This window comes from Salmo salar, chromosome ssa23, assembly GCF_905237065.1.
Source record: "Salmo salar chromosome ssa23, Ssal_v3.1, whole genome shotgun sequence".
NCBI lineage: Eukaryota > Metazoa > Chordata > Actinopteri > Salmoniformes > Salmonidae > Salmo > Salmo salar.
In genome coordinates, this window is record NC_059464.1 from 43,822,711 (window position 1) to 43,842,710 (window position 20,000).

The following is a 20,000-nucleotide window of genomic DNA, read 5'->3' on the forward strand; positions in this document are numbered from 1 at the left end:
TAGGAACATTGGACTTTAGGAACATTGAATGTTTGGAACATTGAACCTTAGGAACACTGGACATTAGGAACACTGGACATTAGGAACACTGGACATTAGGAACACTGGACATTTGGAACACTGGACATTTGGAACACTGGAGGTTTTGAACACTGGAGGTTTGGAACACTGGACTTTAGGAACATTGGACGTTTGGACCATTGAACCTTAGGAACACTGGACATTTGGAACACTGGACGTTTGGAACACTGGACTTCTGGAACACTCGAAATTTGGAACACTGGATGTTTGGAACACTGGACTTTAGGAACATTGGATGTTTGGAACACTGGACATTTGGACAATGGACTTCCGGAATATTGGCATTTTTTTAAACACTGGACGTCTGGAACACTGGATGTCTGGAGCACTGGATGTTTGGAACACTGAACGTCTGGAACACTGGATGTTTGGAACACTGGACTCCTGGAACACTGGACTCCTGGAACACTGGACTCCTGGAACACTGGATGTTTGGAACACTGGACTTCTGGAACACTGGATGTTTGGAACACTGGACTTCTGGAACACTGGATGTTTGGAACACTGGACTTCTGGAACACTGGATGTTTGGAACACTGGATGTTTGGAACACTGGACTTCTGGAACACTGGATGTTTGGAACACTGGACTTCTGGAAGACTGGATGTTTGTAACACTGGACTTCTGGAACACTGGATGTTTGGAACACTGGACTTCTGGAACACTGGATGTTTGGAACACTGGATGTCTGGAGCACTGGATGTTTGGAACACTGAACGTCTGGAACACTGGATGTTTGGAACACTGGACTCCTGGAACACTGGACTCCTGGAACACTGGACTCCTGGAACACTGGATGTTTGGAACACTGGACTTCTGGAACACTGGATGTTTGGAACACTGGACTTCTGGAACACTGGATGTTTGGAACACTGGATGTTTGGAACACTGAACGTCTGGAACACTGGACTTCTGGAACACTGGACTTCTGGAACACTGGATGTTTGGAACACTGGATGTTTGGAACACTGGACTTCTGGAACACTGGATGTTTGGAACACTGGACTTCTGGAACACTGGATGTTTGGAACATTGGACTTCTGGAACACTGGACTTCTGGAACACTGGACGTCTGGAACACTAGATGTTTGGAACACTGTACTTCTGGAACACTGGATGTTTGGAACACTGTACTTCTGGAACACTGGATGTTTGGAACACTGGACTTCTGGAACACTGGACTTCTGGAACACTGGACGTCTGGAGCACTAGATATTTGGAACACTGGACATTTGGACAATGGACTTCCGGAATACTGGCATTTTTTGGAACACTGGACATCTGGAACACTGGATGTTTGGAACACTGGAACACTGGATGTTTGGAACACTGGACCTCTGGAAGACTGGACTTCTGGAACACTGGATGTTTGGAACACTGGACTTCTGGAACACTGGACTTCTGGAACACTGAATGTTTGGAACAGTGATCACCATCTTGATGACCCAGCAGTCAGAGGGGAAGTCCTGTAGCATGGGGACCAGGAACTGGTACTGGTACTGGTACGTGTGTGTGAGTGTGAGTGTGTGTGTGTGTGTGTGTGTGTGTGTGTGTGTGTGTGTGTGTGTGTGTGTGTGTGTGTACTTACCACCATCTTGTTCCTGGTGACCCAGCAGTCAGAGGGGAATTCCTGCAGCATGGGAACCAGGAACTGCAGACATCCATCCCAGTGACACAGCAGCAGCATCATAGCAATCAGGTTCACAATCCTCACCATGGCACTGGCCAGGTCATAAGTCATATGGAAAATCTAGGAGATTAGAATGAGTTAAACACTTAATTGTCCTCCACACCATGTGGATTAACAAACATTAACAGGACCTGTAGCTAGTTAAGTAACTAGATATGTACTGTATTATTGTGCCAGTGTAAACACTACTTAACACTAAACAAATGCACAATGTCAGTTTGACAATTGTGCTGCTGGTGCCTCCAATGTAATTAGCTAGTAGTGGGATTAGTAGTGAGATTAGTAGTGAGATTAGTAGTGAGATTAGTAGGGGGTGAGGTAGGGGGTGCAGAAGGGGCCATGTGACCGTAGTCTGTACTGGTACCCAGTGTATGTGGCCAAGCTACCGTTACTCATTGTCTATTTATTCCTCCTGTTATTATTTCTCTCTAAATAAAAGATCTCAGCATTGTTTGGAAGGGCTTTCACTGTTAGTCTACACCTGTTGTTTACCAAGCATGGGACAAATACAATGTTATGTACCCACAGGCCACATCACATTGTTGTTAATCTTCCCACCACAGACCAGCAGACGGACCAGACAGCACAGCAACACTACTATAACGGATATTTATTTTTACGTAATCGTCATCTGGGACTATCGTCACTATGTACTAATGGTCCTGAGGGGGTGTGGGTGTGTGTGTGTGGGGGGATTATACTCTCTTTACAGTGGTAAAAGATCCCACTGAGAACACTGCTAGCCTATTCTCTGCAGCCAGCAAAGTAAAGGGGCAATATGCATGGTTATGTCATATCAACAATGAGTGTGGTGGCTCTTTTCAGTGTGTGTGCGTTTACGTGCGTACGCATGTGTGTGTATATTGGATCTGAGTCCATGTCTACTGGAGTTACGGGATGGAGGAATGGGATGGAGTTACGGGACGGAGGAATGGGGATGGAGTTATGGGATGGAGGAATGGGGATGGAGTTATGGGATGGAGGAATGGGGATGGAGTTATGGGATGGAGGAATGGGGACGGAGTTATGGGATGGAGGAATGGGGATGGAGTTATGGGATGGAGGAATGGGGATGAGTTATGGGATGGAGGAATGGGGATGGAGTTATGGGATGGAGGAATGGGGACGGAGTTACGGGACGGAGGAATGGGGATGGAGGAATGGGATGGAGTTACAGGATGGAGGAATGGGGATGGAGTTATGGGATGGAGGAATGGGGATGGAGTTATGGGATGGAGGAATGGGGATGGAGTTATGGGATGGAGGAATGGGGACGGAGTTACGGGACGGAGGAATGGGGATGGAGGAATGGGATGGAGTTACGGGATGGAGGAATGGGGATGGAGGAATGGGATGGAGTTACGGGATGGAGGAATGGGGATGGAGGAATGGGGATGGAGTTACGGGATGGAGGAATGGGATGGAGTTACGGGATGGAGGAATGGGGACAGAGTTACGGGACGGAGGAATGGGGACGGAGTTACGGGACGGAGGAATGGGGACAGAGTTACGGGACGGAGGAATGGGGACGGAGTTACGGGATGGAGTAATGGGATGGAGTTACGGGATGGAGGAATGGGATGGAGGAATGGGGATGTAGTTAGGGGATGGAGTTACGGGATGGAGTTACGGGATGAAGGAATGGGGATGGAGTTAGGGGATGGAGGAATGGGGATGGAGTTAAGGAACGGAGGAATGGGGATGGAGTTACGGGATGGAGGAATGGGAATGGAGGAATGGGAATGGAGGAATGGGGATGGAGGAATGGGGATGGAGTTACGGGATGGAGAAATGGGGACAGAGTTACGGGACGGAGGAATGGGGACGGAGTTACGGGATGGAGTAATGGGATGGAGTTACGGGATGGAAGAATGGGATGGAGGAATGGGGATGTAGTTAGGGGATGGAGTTACGGGATGGAGTTACGGGATGAAGGAATGGGGATGGAGGAATGGGGATGGAGGAATGGGGATGGAGTTACGGGATGGAGTTACGGGATGGAGGAATGGGATGGAGTTAGGGGATGGAGGAATGGGGATGGAGGAATGGGGATGGAGTTAGGGGATGGAGGAATGGGGATGGAGGAATGGGGATGGAGTTACGGGATGGAGAAATGGGGATGGAGTTATGGGATGGAGAAATGGGGACGGAGTTACGGGATGGAGGAATGGGATGGAGTTAGGGGATGGAGGAATGGGGATGGAGTTAGGGGATGGAGAAATGGGGATGGAGGAATGGGGATGGAGTTACGGGATGGAGTTGGGGGATGGAGTTAGGGGATGGAGTTAGGGGATGGAGGAATGGGGATGTAGTTAGGGCATGGAGTTACGGGATGGAGGAATGGGATGGAGTTACGGGATGGAGGAATGGGGATGTAGTTAGGGGATGGAGTTACAGGATGGAGCTACGGGATGGAGTTAGGGGATGGAGGAGTGAGGATGTAGTTAGGGGATGGAGTTAGGGGATGGAGTTACGGGATGGAGGAATGGGATGGAGTTACGGGACGGAGGAATGGGGATGGAGTTAGGGGATGGAGTTACGGGATGGAGGAATGGGACGGAGTTACGGGGTGGAGGAATGGGATGGAGTTACGGGATGGAGTTAGGGGATGTAGTTAGGGGATGGAGTTAGGGGATGGAGGAATGGGGATGTAGTTAGGGCATGGAGTTACGGGATGGAGTTACGGGATGGAGGAATGGGGATGGAGGAATGGGGATGGAGGAATGGGATGTAGTTAAGGGATGGAGTTACGGGATGGAGGAATGGGTATGGAGGAATGGGGATGTAGTTAGGGGATGGAGTTATGGGATGGAGTTATGGGATGGAGGAATGGGAAGGAGGAATGGGGATGGAGGAATGGGGATGTAGTTAGGGGATGGAGTTTCGGGATGGAGGAATGGGATGGAGGAATGGGGATGTAGTTAGGGGATGTAGTTATGGGATGGAGTTACGGGATGGAGGAATGGGATGGAGGAATGGGGATGGAGGAATGGGGATGTAGTTAGGGGATGGAGGAGTGAGGATGTAGTTAGGGGATGGAGTTAGGGGATGTAGTTACGGGATGGAGGAATGGGGATGGAGTTACGGGATGGAGGAATGGGATGGAGTTACGGAATGGAGGAATGGGGATGGAGGAATGGGATGGAGTTACGGGATGGAGGAATGGGATGGAGTTACGGAATGGAGGAATGGGGATGGAGTTACGGAATGGAGGAATGGGATGGAGTTACGGGATGGAGGAATGGGATGGAGTTACGGAATGGAGGAATGGGGATGGAGTTCCGGGATGGAGGAATGGGGATGTAGTTAGGGGATGGAGTTACAGGATGGAGGAATGGGGATGGAGGAATGGGGATGTAGTTACGGGATGGAGTTACGGGATTGAGGAATGGGGATGGAGGAATGGGGATGTAGTTAGGGGATGGAGTTAGGGGATGGAGGAATGGGGATGTAGTTAGGGGATGGAGTTATGGGATGGAGGAATGGGATGGAGTTACGGGATGGAGGAATGGGATGGAGGAATGGGGATGTAGTTAGGGGATGGAGTTACGGGATGGAGTTATGGGATGGAGGAATGGGGATGTAGTTAGGGGATGGAGTTATGGGATGGAGGAATAGGGATGGAGTTACGGGATGGAGTTACGGGATGGAGTTACGGGATGAGTTAGGGGATGGAGGAATGGGGATGTAGTTAGGGGATGGAGTTATGGGATGGAGGAATAGGGATGGAGTTACGGGATGGAGTTACGGGATGGAGTTACGGGATGAGTTAGGGGATGGAGGAATGGGATGGAGGAATGGGGATGGAGTTATGGGATGGAGTTATGGGATGCTTCGTCAATTACACCTCAATTACTAAAATCAGCACTTTATGCAAATGCCACACTTTATGCAAATGCCATATCTGAACCAGTAATATTTCATATCTGAACCAGTAATACTTCATATCTGAACCAGTAATATTTCATATCTGAACCAATAACATGTCATATCATATAATTGAAATTGTAAAGCAGCACATTGAAACTACAGTAGGTCTATGGTTAAGTGGTTACTATGACTGGGATTCATCATATTATATCGTACAGCCTCTACAATGAATGAGAGAGCAGATCAATGCCTTCTGTCCAGGGTTGGGTAAATTCTATTTCAATTCAGTCCATTCAATTAGTAAACTTCAATTTGGAATGTCAGTTTACTTCCAGAGTTGACTGAGTTGAAATGTAATTGATCCCAATCCTGCCCTCAAGCCCTACCTCCTGGTGTCTCCGAAGCCCTACCTCCTGGAGCCTCCCAAGCCCTACCTCCTGGTTTCTACCAAGTCCTACCTCCTGGTGTCTCCCTTACCCTACCTACTGGAGCCTCCCAAGCCCTACCTCCTTGAGCCTCCCAAGCCCTACCTCCTGGTGTCTCCCAAGCCCTACCTCCTGGTGTCTCCCAAGCCCTACCTCCTGGAGTCTCCCAAGCCCTACCTCCTGGTGTCTCCCAAGCCCTACCTCCTGGTGTCTCCCAAGCTCTACCTCCTGGTGTCTCCCAAGCCCTACCTCCTGGAGCCTCCCAAGCCCTACCTCCTGGTGCCTCCCAAGCCTCCCATTAAATGGGAAGGACACTATGAGTCTCACCCTCTCATGAAAGGAAATTCTCCTACCTCCTATCTCCCTACATCCTACCTCCCTACCCCTTACCTCCTCCTACCTCCTCAGATCTCCCTACCCCTTCCTTCCTTCCTCCCTACCTCCCATCTCCCTACCTCCTTACCTCCTATCTCCCTACATCCTACCTCCCTACCCCCTACCACCTCCTACCTACTCCAAGTCTCTCTCACCTCTTCCCACTGATGTATATATCTGATGAGCCTAGACAGCCGGAGCAGCCTCAACAAACTCAAGATCTTCGTAAACCGCACGATTCTCAGCGCCCGGGCCGTCTTGTAGAAGTCTGAGTCGATCCTGGTCTCCACGATGAGGAAGATGTAATCTACTGGTATGGAGGAGATGAAGTCCACCATGAACCAGCTCTTCAGATACTTGATCTTGATGGTCTGTGGGTCCAGGATGATCTCTGTGTTGTCCTCCTTGACGATGCCCGTCCGGAAGTTGAGGACCAGGTCGATGAGGAACAAGGTGTCTGAGATGACGTTGAAGACGATCCAGGGGGGAGTGTGCTCGTCCTTGAAGAAGGTGATGCCCACAGGTATGATGATGAGGTTCCCCACCATGAGGAACAGCATTATCAGGTCCCAGTAGAACCTAGAGAGAACAGAGAACTTTAACAGTAGAACCTAGAGAGAACAGAGAGCTTTAACAGTAGAACCTAGAGAGAACAGAGAGCTTTAACAGTAGAACATAGAGAGAATAGAGAGCTTTAACAGTAGAACCTAGAGAGAACAGAGAGCTTTAACAGTAGAACCTAGAGAGAACAGAGAGCTTTAACAGTAGAACCTAGAGAGAACAGAGAGCTTTAACAGTAGAACATAGAGAGAACAGAGAGCTTTAACAGTAGAACATAGAGAGAATAGAGAGCTTTAACAGTAGAACATAGAGAGAACAGAGAGCTTTAACAGTAGAACCTAGAGAGAACAGAGCGCTTTAACAGTAGAACATAGAGAGAACAGAGAGCTTTAACAGTAGAACATAGAGAGAACAGAGAGCTTTAACAGTAGAACATAGAGAGAACAGAGAGCTTTAACAGTAGAACCTAGAGAGAACAGAGAGCTTTAACAGTAGAACATAGAGAGAACAGAGAGCTTTAAAAGTAGAACCTAGAGAGAGGAACAGGGAGGAACCACAGAGAGTTTAAACCTGGGAGAGAACAGGGATGATGATGAGGTTCCCCACCATGAGGAACAGCATGATAAGATCCCAGTAGAACCTAGAGAGAATAGAGAGCTTTAACAATAGAAGCTGAGAAACCAACAGAGAGGAAACACAGAGATTTTAGAACATAAGAGAAGACAAGGAGGAACTACAGAGATCTTAGAACCTAAGAGAGGAGAGGGAGGAACCACAGAGATCTTAGAACCTAAGAGAGGACAGGGAGGAACTACAGAGATCTTAGAACCTAAGAGAGGACAGGGAGGAACAACAGAGATCTTAGAACCTAAGAGAGGAACAGGGAGGAACTACAGAGATCTTAGAACCTAAGAGAGGGACAAGGAGGAACTACAGAGATCTTAGAATTTAAGAGAGGAACAGGGAGGAACTACAGAGATCTTAGAACCTAAGAGAGGAACAGGGAGGAACTACAGAGATCTTAGAACCTAAGAGAGGGACAAGGAGGAACTACAGAGATCTTAGAATTTAAGAGAGGAACAGGGAGGAACTACAGAGATCTTAGAACCTAAGAGAGGACAGGGAGGAACTACAGAGATCTTAGAACCTAAGAGAGGACAGGGAGGAACAACAGAGATCTTAGAACCTAAGAGAGGGACAGGGAGGAACTACAGAGATCTTACAAGCTGAGAGAGGACAGGAAAGAACAATGAATCAGAGAGAGTCTAAACATTGTCTATATGCCAACAAAATGTAATTTGTGAAAAATGACTAAGTTTAATACTATTGTATTATTTTGTTGGATCATGTTGTACCCCAAAATGAGTTGGTGTTAGAGCTGCTAACTTCATTAGATTGCATCAGAACACCTCTCCTTTAAAATGTATGTATTCTGGTTGGAACGTGTGTAACCCGAAGGCAGTAGTCCAAAACACAGAGGTGTGTGTGTATTTGTGTGGCGTGTGTGTTCATGAGGCTGTGTGCAAGATGTGTGTTTGTTGTGTATTCCAGTCCATTCTTGTGTTCTAATTAACCTGAGATTGATACACCCTCAGCCCAATATGATGAGAGACAGAGCGAGAGAGACAGATTGAGAGAGAGAGACAGAGAGAGAGGGACAGACAGAGAGACAGAGAGACAGAGAGAGAGACAGACAGACAGACAGACAGACAGACAGACAGACAGACAGACAGACAGACAGACAGACAGACAGACAGACAGAGAGACAGAAAGAGAGCGAGAGAGAGAGACAGCGAGAGGGACAGAGAGAGAGAGACAGAGAGAAAGAGAGAGAGAGAGAGAGAGAGAGAGAGAGACAGAAAGAGAGAGACAGAGAGAAATAGAGCGAGAGAGAGAGACAGAAAGAGAGAGGGCTGCAGGGTCAGCATTCTGAACCTGTGCTATGAGGATGCATTAGCCAAGTTCAGCTTCCACCTCCCTATAGGTTGTACCACAGTGTAAGAGCAGAATATATCATCTAAATAGGATCTCACTTTCTAATGCTGATGATCACCAGTCATGAAAATATGATTAATTCATTAGTTCATCCATTTTATTAAAAGTTATTTTAATAACCGATGGGGCTAAAATAAACAAAGCTTTAATAGCGGGGATTGGAGATTCAGCTCTGCTGAAGTGGGCAGCGATGGAATCAGAAATCCAAAATTCAGCACCACATTACAGTGGACAGCGACCGTCAGATTCGCTGTACCAGATGGTCGTTATCCACTGTCACGTGGTGCTGAACTTCAGAATGCTGATGACGTCGCTGTCCACTTCAATGGTGCTGAATCCCTGAAGATAAATACTAGGTTCAGCATCGTAACTTTAACACTGTATACTGTATAATAGGTAGTAAATCTGCAAAATAATTGAAATAGAGTTCTCCTGCGATTCCTTGAATCTACGTCAATACCAAACATCTTCCGACAGTCACCACCAGCAGTCTCTAATCAGATTTGTGCATCTCTTACAAATGAGGTTGCCCATGTGAGCAGTTCACCCTGCACTATCAGCTCAAATATACTGTCATGTCTACCTCTGATATGCCTCCAAGCAAAGCAAGAAAATAAAAAAAATCAGGGATCCCAGAAAAGCGCAAAAAAAAAATTGCCCACATTAGCCTAAGAAACAAAGTTAATGAAATCCAGGGGTGGAAAAAGTACCTAATTGTCATACTTGAGTAAAAGTATAGATACCTTAATAGAAAATGACTCAAGTAAAAGTGAAAGTCACCCAGTAAAATACTACTTGAGTAAAAGTCGAAAAGTATTTGGTTTGAAATATACTTAATTATCAAAGTAAATGGAATTGCAAAAATATACTTTTTTGTAGTATCAAAGGTAAAAGCATAAATAAGTTCAAATACCTTATATTAAGCAAACCAGAACACACAATTGTCTTTTTTTTTTTAAATGATTTACGGATAGCCAGGGTCACACTCCAACACTCAGACATCATTTATAAACAAAGCATATGTTTAGTGAGTCCTCCAGATCAGAGGCAGTAGGGATGACCAGGGATGTTCTCTGTTTAGTTAGTCCTCCAGATCAGAGGCAGTAGAGATGACCAGGGATGTTCTCTGTTTAGTGAGTCCTCCAGATCAGAGGCAGTAGGGATGACCAGGGATGTTCTCTGTTTAGTGAGTCTGCCAGATCAGAGGCAGTAGGGATGACCAGGGATGTTCTCTGTTTAGTGAGTCCTCCAGATCAGAGGCACTAGGGATGACCAGGGATGTTCTCTGTTTAGTGAGTCTACCAGATCAGAGGCAGTAGAGATGACCAGGGATGTTCTCTGTTTAGTGAGTCCTCCAGATCAGAGGCAGTAGAGAGGACCAGGGATGTTCTCTGTTTAGTGAGTCCTTCAGATCAGAGGCAGTAGGGAGGACCAGGGATGTTCTCTGTTTAGTGAGTCCTCCAGATCAGAGGCAGTAGGGATGACCAGAGATGTTCTCTGTTTAGTGAGTCCTCCAGATCAGAGACAGTAGGGGTGACCAGGGATGTTCTCTGTTTAGTGAGTCCGCCAGATCAGAGGCACTAGGGATGACCAGGGATGTTCTCTGTTTAGTGAGTCCTCCAGATCAGAGGCAGTAGGGATGACCAGGGATGTTCTCTGTTTAGTGAGTCCTCCAGATCAGAGACAGTAGGGGTGACCAGGGATGTTCTCTGTTTAGTGAGTCCTCCAGATCAGAGGCAGTAGGGATGACCCTCTGTTTAGTGAGTCCGCCAGATCAGAGGCACTAGGGATGACCAGGGATGTTCTCTGTTTAGTGAGTCCTCCAGATCAGAGGCAGTAGGGATGACCAGGGATGTTCTCTGTTTAGTGAGTCCTCCAGATCAGAGGCAGTAGGGATGACCAGGGATGTTCTCTGTTTAGTGAGTCCGTCAGATCAGAGGCAGTAGGGATGACCTCTGTTTAGTGAGTCCGCCAGATCAGAGGCAGTAGGGATGACCAGGGATGTTCTCTGTTTAGTGAGTCCGCCAGATCAGAGGCAGTAGGGATGACCAGGGATGTTCTCTGTTTAGTGAGTCCGCCAGATCAGAGGCAGTAGGGATGACCAGGGATGTTCTCTGTTTAGTGAGTCCTCCAGATCAGAGGCAGTAGGGATGACCAGGGATGTTCTCTGTTTAGTGAGTCCGCCAGATCAGAGGCAGTAGGGATGACCAGGGATGTTCTCTGTTTAGTGAGTCCTCCAGATCAGAGGCAGTAGGGATGACCAGGGATGTTCTCTGTTTAGTGAGTCCGCCAGATCAGAGGCAGTAGGGATGACCAGGGATGTTCTCTGTTTAGTGAGTCCTCCAGATCAGAGGCAGTAGGGATGACCAGGGATGTTCTCTTGATTTAAAAATATATACAGTATCTCACAAAAGTGAGTACACCCCTCACATTTTTGTAAATATTTGAGTATATCTTTTCATGTGACAACACTGAAGAAATGACACTTTGCTACATAACAGTGTAAATTTGCTGTCCCTCTCAAAGTAACACAACACACAGCCATTAATGTCTAAACCGCTGGCAACTAAAGTGAGTACACCCCTAAGTGAAAATATCCAAATTGGGCCCAAAGTGTCAATATATTGTGTGGCCACCATCATTTTCCAGCACTGCCTTAACCCTCTTGAGCATGGAGTTCACCAGAGCTTCACAGGTTGCCACTGAAGTCCTCTTCCACTCCTCCATGATGACATCACGGAGCTGGTGGGTGTTAGAGACCTAGCACTCCTCCACCTTCCGTTTGAGGATGCCCCACAGATGCTCAATAGGGTTTAGGTCTGGAGACATGCTTGGCCAGTCCATCACCTTTACCCTCAGCTTCTTTAGCAAGGCAGTGGTCGTCTTGGAGGTGTGTTTGGGGTCGTTATCATGTTGGAAGACTGCCCTGCGGCCCAGTCTCCGAAGGGAGGGGATCATGCTCTGCTTCAGTATGTCGCAGTACCTGTTGGCATTCATGGTTCCCTCAATGAACTGTAGCTCCCCAGTGCCGGCAGCACTCATGCAGCCCCAGACCATGACACTCCCACCACCATGCTGGACTGTAGGCAAGACACACTTGTCTTTGTACTCCTCACCTGGTTGCCGCCACACACGCTTGACACCATCTGAACCAAATAAGTTTATCTTGGTCTCATCAGACCACAGGACATGGTTCCAGTAATCCATGTCCTTAGTCTGCTTGTCTTCAGCAAACTGCTTGCGGACTTTCTTGTGCATCATCTTTAGAAGAGGCTTCCTTCTGGGACGACAGCCATGCAGACCAATTTGATGCAGTGTGCGGCGTATGGTCTGAGCACTGACAGGCTGACCCCCCCCCCACCCCTTCAACCTCTGACGCAATGCTGGCAGCACTCATACGTCTATTTCCCAAAGACAACCTCTGGATATGACACTGAGCAGGTGTACTCAACTTCATTGGTCGACCATGGCGAGGCCTGTTCTGAGTGGAACCTGTCCTGTTAAACCACTGTATGGTCTTGGCCACCGTGCTGCAGCTCAGTTTCAGGGTCTTGGCAATCTTCTTATAGCCCAGGCCATCTTTATGTAGAGCAACAATTCTTTTTTTTCAGATCCTCAGAGAGTTCTTTGCCATGAGGTGCCATGTTGAACTTCCAGTGACCAGTCAGTATGAGGGAGTGTGAGAGCGATGACACCAAATTTAACACACCTGCTCCCCATTCACACCTGAGACCTTGTAACACTAACGAGTCACATGACACCGGGGAGGGAAAATGGCTAATTGGGCCCAATTTGGATATTTTCACTTAGGGGTGTACTCACTTTTGTAGCCAGCGGTTTAGACATTAATGGCTGTGTGTTGTGTTACTTTGAGGGGGACAGCAAATTTACACTGTTATACAAGCTGTACACTCACTACTTTACATTGTAGCAAAGTGTCATTTCTTCAGTGTTGTCACATGAAAAGATATACTCAAATATTTGAGGGGTGTACTCACTTTTGTGAGATACTATATATATGTAACCTTTATTTAACTAGGCAAGTCAGTTAAGAACAAATTCTTATCTTCAATGACGGCCTAGGAACAGTGGGTTAACTGCCTTGTTCAGGGGCAGAACGATTTTACCTTGTCAGCTCGGGGAGTCGATCTTGCAACTTTTCGGTTACTAGTCCAACGCTCTAACCACTAGGCTACCTGCCGCCCCATACGTGTGTGAATTGGAAGATTTTCCTGTCCTGCTACTCATTCAAAATGTACTATGGCTGCAGGTTCATCTGCCTCCCCTAAAGCCCATTCTGGTGGGAAGCTGCTATAGACCACCAAGTGCTAACAGTCAGTATCTGGATAATATGTGTGAAACGCTTGATAATGTATGTGAGAAGTATATTTTCTGTGTGACTTAAATATTGACTGGCTTTCTTCAAGCTGTCCACTGAAGAAAAAGCTTCAAACTGTAACCAGTGCCTGCAACCTGAGTTTCAGTAAACCTACCTGCAAACTACCAGGGTAGTTACAAACAGCACATGAATGAAATCATCCACATGTATTGATCAAGCAGTATCCACATCCATCAGATGTAGTGATCATAATATAGTATCCATATCTAGGAAAACCAAAGTTCCAAAGGCTGGGCCTAATATAGTGTATAAGAGGTCATACAATAAGTTTTGTAGTGATTCATATGTTGTTGATGTAAACAATATTTGCTGGTCTGTAGTGTGTAATGGGGAGCAACCAGACACTGCACTTGACACATGACAATGCTTATTCCAGTTACTAATAAGCATGCACCCATTAAGAAAATTACTATAAAAACTGTTAAATCCCTGTGGATTGATGAGGAATTGAAAAATTGTATGGTTGAGAGGGATGAGGCAAAAGGAATGGCAAATAAGTCTGGCTGCACATCCGATTGGCAAACGTACAGTAAATTGAGAAATCATGTGACTAAACTAAACAAAAATAAGAAGAAACTGTCCTATGAAACAAAGATACATTATATAAAGAATGACAGCAAAAAGCTTTGGAGTACCTTAAATTACATTATGGGCAAAAAGGCAAACTCAGCTCCATCCTTCATTGAATCAGATGGCTCATTCATCACAAAACCCACTGATATTACCAACTACCTTAATATATATATATTCTTTCATTTTTCACAAATTCTGAACCTACACATCCATTTATAACTGACCAAGTTATGAAAAACAAGCACTGAATTCCGTAGAGTGTGGAAGAGGTGAATAAATGATTGTCTATCAACAATGACAAGCCACCTGGATCTGACAAGTTGTAAGGAAAATGACTGAGGATGATAGCGGACAATATTACCATTCCTATTGGCCATCTCTTCAATCTAAGTCTACAGGAAAGTGTGTTCCCTCTGGCCTGGAGGGAAGCTAAAGTCATTCTGCTACCTAAGAATAGCAAAGCACTATTCCACATTCTTTACAAGGAACTCTATTCTTGACTTGCTTTAACAGTCGACCAATCAGCCTGTTACCAACCCTTAGTAAACTTATGGGAAAACTGACGTGATACAATGCTGTTTCACAGTAAACAAATGAACAACTGACTTTCAGCATGCGTATAGGGCACTCAAAATATACACCACTTACACAAATGACTGATGGTTGTGGCTGAAATAAATGGATAATTAGAAGCTTGTGGGAGCTGTTATGTTAGAACTACATAGAGCCATGACTACATGGAACTCTATTCCACATCAGGTAACTGATGCAAGAAGTAGAATCCGATTTAAAAAACGCATAAAAATACACCTTATGGAACAGCAGGGACCGTGAAGAGAGACACACTCTACACACATGTACATTGTAATATTGTTGTATTTCACATTTTTTATTGTAGATATGGAGTGGTGTAATTATGTATGATGCCTTATTGTGTTTGGACCCCCAGGAAGAGAAGCTGCTGCCTTGGCAGGAACTAACGGAGATCCATAATAAACCCCAGGAAGAGAAGCTGCTGCCTTGACAGGAACTAATGGGGATCCATAATAAACCCCAGGAAGAGTAGCTGCTGCCTTGACAGGAACTAATGGGGATCTATAATAAACCCCAGGAAGAGTAGCTGCTGCCTTGGCAACAGGAACTAATGGAGATCTATAATAAACCCCAGGAAGAGCAGCTGTTGCCTTGGCAGGAACTAATGGGGATCCATAATAAACCCCAGGAAGAGTAGCTGTTGCCTTGGCAACAGGAACTAAATGGGGATTCATAATAAACCCCAGGAAGAGAAGCTGCTGCCTTGGCAGGAACTAATGGGGATCCATAATAAACCCCAGGAAGAGTAGCTGCTGCCTTGACAGGAACTAATGGGGATCCATAATAAACCCCAGGAAGAGTAGCTGCTGCCTTGGCAGGAACTAATGGGGATCTATAATAAACCCCAGGAAGAGTAGCTGCTGCCTTGGCAACAGGAACTAATGGGGATCTATAATAAACCCCAGGAAGAGTAGCTGCTGCCTTGGCAGGAACTAATGGGGATCCATAATAAACCCCAGGAAGAGTAGCTGCTGCCTTGGCAGGAACTAATGGGGATCCATAATAAACCCCAAGCTGTACACTCACTACTTTACATTGTAGCAAAGTGTCATTTCTTCAGTGTTGTCACATGAAAAGATATACTCAAATATTTGAGGGGTGTACTCACTTTTGTGAGATACTATATATATGTAACCTTTATTTAACTAGGCAAGTCAGTTAAGAACAAATTCTTATCTTCAATGACGGCCTAGGAACAGTGGGTTAACTGCCTTGTTCAGGGGCAGAACGATTTTACCTTGTCAGCTCGGGGAGTCGATCTTGCAACTTTTCGGTTACTAGTCCAACGCTCTAACCACTAGGCTACCTGCCGCCCCATACGTGTGTGAATTGGAAGATTTTCCTGTCCTGCTACTCATTCAAAATGTACTATGGCTGCAGGTTCATCTGCCTCCCCTAAAGCCCATTCTGGTGGGAAGCTGCTATAGACCACCAAGTGCTAACAGTCAGTATCTGGATAATATGTGTGAAACGCTTGATAATGTATGTGAGAAGTATATTTTCTGTGTGACTTAAATATTGACTGGCTTTCTTCAAGCTGTCCACTGAAGAAAAAGCTTCAAACTGTAACCAGTGCCTGCAACCTGAGTTTCAGTAAACCTACCTGCAAACTACCAGGGTAGTTACAAACAGCACATGAATGAAATCATCCACATGTATTGATCAAGCAGTATCCACATCCATCAGATGTAGTGATCATAATATAGTATCCATATCTAGGAAAACCAAAGTTCCAAAGGCTGGGCCTAATATAGTGTATAAGAGGTCATACAATAAGTTTTGTAGTGATTCATATGTTGTTGATGTAAACAATATTTGCTGGTCTGTAGTGTGTAATGGGGAGCAACCAGACACTGCACTTGACACATGACAATGCTTATTCCAGTTACTAATAAGCATGCACCCATTAAGAAAATTACTATAAAAACTGTTAAATCCCTGTGGATTGATGAGGAATTGAAAAATTGTATGGTTGAGAGGGATGAGGCAAAAGGAATGGCAAATAAGTCTGGCTGCACATCCGATTGGCAAACGTACAGTAAATTGAGAAATCATGTGACTAAACTAAACAAAAATAAGAAGAAACTGTCCTATGAAACAAAGATACATTATATAAAGAATGACAGCAAAAGCTTTGGAGTACCTTAAATTACATTATGGGCAAAAAGGCAAACTCAGCTCCATCCTTCATTGAATCAGATGGCTCATTCATCACAAAACCCACTGATATTACCAACTACCTTAATATATATATATTCTTTCATTTTTCACAAATTCTGAACCTACACATCCATTTATAACTGACCAAGTTATGAAAAACAAGCACTGAATTCCGTAGAGTGTGGAAGAGGTGAATAAATGATTGTCTATCAACAATGACAAGCCACCTGGATCTGACAAGTTGTAAGGAAAATGACTGAGGATGATAGCGGACAATATTACCATTCCTATTGGCCATCTCTTCAATCTAAGTCTACAGGAAAGTGTGTTCCCTCTGGCCTGGAGGGAAGCTAAAGTCATTCTGCTACCTAAGAATAGCAAAGCACTATTCCACATTCTTTACAAGGAACTCTATTCTTGACTTGCTTTAACAGTCGACCAATCAGCCTGTTACCAACCCTTAGTAAACTTATGGGAAAACTGACGTGATACAATGCTGTTTCACAGTAAACAAATGAACAACTGACTTTCAGCATGCGTATAGGGCACTCAAAATATACACCACTTACACAAATGACTGATGGTTGTGGCTGAAATAAATGGATAATTAGAAGCTTGTGGGAGCTGTTATGTTAGAACTACATAGAGCCATGACTACATGGAACTCTATTCCACATCAGGTAACTGATGCAAGAAGTAGAATCCGATTTAAAAAACGCATAAAAATACACCTTATGGAACAGCAGGGACCGTGAAGAGAGACACACTCTACACACATGTACATTGTAATATTGTTGTATTTCACATTTTTTATTGTAGATATGGAGTGGTGTAATTATGTATGATGCCTTATTGTGTTTGGACCCCCAGGAAGAGAAGCTGCTGCCTTGGCAGGAACTAACGGAGATCCATAATAAACCCCAGGAAGAGAAGCTGCTGCCTTGACAGGAACTAATGGGGATCCATAATAAACCCCAGGAAGAGTAGCTGCTGCCTTGACAGGAACTAATGGGGATCTATAATAAACCCCAGGAAGAGTAGCTGCTGCCTTGGCAACAGGAACTAATGGAGATCTATAATAAACCCCAGGAAGAGCAGCTGTTGCCTTGGCAGGAACTAATGGGGATCCATAATAAACCCCAGGAAGAGTAGCTGTTGCCTTGGCAACAGGAACTAAATGGGGATCCATAATAAACCCCAGGAAGAGTAGCTGTTGCCTTGGCAGGAACTAATGGGGATCCATAATAAACCCCAGGAAGAGTAGCTGCTGCCTTGACAGGAACTAATGGGGATCCATAATAAACCCCAGGAAGAGTAGCTGCTGCCTTGGCAGGAACTAATGGGGATCTATAATAAACCCCAGGAAGAGTAGCTGCTGCCTTGGCAACAGGAACTAATGGGGATCTATAATAAACCCCAGGAAGAGTAGCTGCTGCCTTGGCAGGAACTAATGGGGATCCATAATAAACCCCAGGAAGAGTAGCTGCTGCCTTGGCAGGAACTAATGGGGATCCATAATAAACCCCAGGAAGAGTAGCTGCTGCCTTGACAGGAACTAATGGGGATCTATAATAAACCCCAGGAAGAGTAGCTGCTGCCTTGGCAACAGGAACTAATGGGGATCTATAATAAACCCCAGGAAGAGTAGCTGCTGCCTTGGCAACAGGAACTAATGGGGATCCATAATAAACCCCAGGAAGAGTAGCTGTTGCCTTGGCAACAGGAACTAAATGGGGATCCATAATAAACCCCAGGAAGAGTAGCTGTTGCCTTGGCAGGAACTAATGGGGATCCATAATAAACCCCAGGAAGAGTAGCTGCTGCCTTGACAGGAACTAATGGGGATCCATAATAAACCCCAGGAAGAGTAGCTGCTGCCTTGGCAGGAACTAATGGGGATCTATAATAAACCCCAGGAAGAGTAGCTGCTGCCTTGGCAACAGGAACTAATGGGGATCTATAATAAACCCCAGGAAGAGTAGCTGCTGCCTTGGCAGGAACTAATGGGGATCCATAATAAACCCCAGGAAGAGTAGCTGCTGCCTTGGCAGGAACTAATGGGGATCCATAATAAACCCCAGGAAGAGTAGCTGCTGCCTTGACAGGAACTAATGGGGATCTATAATAAACCCCAGGAAGAGTAGCTGCTGCCTTGGCAACAGGAACTAATGGGGATCTATAATAAACCCCAGGAAGAGTAGCTGCTGCCTTGGCAACAGGAACTAATGGGGATCCATAATAAACACCAGGAAGAGTACCTGCTGCCTTGGCAACAGGAACTAATGGGGATCCATAGTAAATACAATACAAATACAGTAAATAAACGCACAGTGGTAGAGAAGAAGACATGGTACAGAAGCCCTGAGGAGAATTCCAGTCCATTCATTCTATAGTAATACATTGACACAGGACCACATACAGTGGCTTGCAAAAGTTTTCACTCCCCCTGGAATTTTTCCTATTTGGTTGCCTTACAGCCTGGAATTAAAATAGCTTTTTGGGGGTTTGTTTCACTTGATTCACACATCATGCCTACCACTTTGAAGATACAAAATATTTTTTATTGTGAAACAAACAAGAAATAAGACAATAAAACAGAAAACTTGAGCGTGCATAACTATTCCCCCCCAAAGTCAATACTTTGTAGAGCCACCTTTTGAAGCAATTACAGCTGCAAGTCTCTCGGGGTATGTCTCTATAAGCTTGGCACATCTAGCCACTGGGATTTTTGCCCATTCTTCAAGGCAAAACTGCTCCAGCTCCTTCAAGCTGGATGGGTTCCGCTGGTGTACAGCAATCTTTAAGTCATACCACAGATTCTCAATTGGATTGAGGTCTGGGTTTTGACTAGGCCATTCCAATACATTTAAATGTTTCCCCTTAAACCACTCGAGTGTTGCTTTAACAGTATGCTTAGGGTCATTGTCCTGTTGGAAGGTGAACCTCCATCCCAGTCTCAAATCTCTAGAAGACTGAAACAGGTTTCCCTCAAGAATTTCCCTGTATTTAGCGCCATCCATCATTTCTTCAATTCTCACCAGTTTCCCAGTCCCTGCCGATGAAAAACATCCCCACAGCATGATGCTGCCACTACCATGCTTCACTGTGGGGATGGTGTTCTCGGGGTGATGAGAGGTGTTGGGTTTGCGCCAGACATTGCGTTTTCCTTGATGGCCAAAAAGCTACATTTTTGTCTCATCTGACCAGAGAACCTTCTTCCATATGTTTGGGGAGTCTCCCACATGCCTTTTGGCGATCACCAAACATGTTTGCTTAT

The 20,000-nt window shown here is 45.5% G+C and overlaps 1 protein-coding gene across 1 annotated transcript in view; it reads right to left on the reverse strand.

Moving 5' to 3' along the window:
- LOC106584711 (potassium/sodium hyperpolarization-activated cyclic nucleotide-gated channel 1-like) overlaps window positions 1-20,000 on the reverse strand; it is a 55,404-nt gene that overhangs the window by 19,946 nt on the left and 15,458 nt on the right. Inside the window, exons 2-3 of the mRNA XM_014170228.2 lie at window positions 6,597-7,020; window positions 1,670-1,831 (exon numbers count right to left, since the gene is read on the reverse strand). Of these exons, the coding sequence (XP_014025703.1) occupies window positions 1,670-1,831; window positions 6,597-7,020 (586 nt within the window). The remainder of the gene's footprint in view (window positions 1-1,669; window positions 1,832-6,596; window positions 7,021-20,000) is intronic.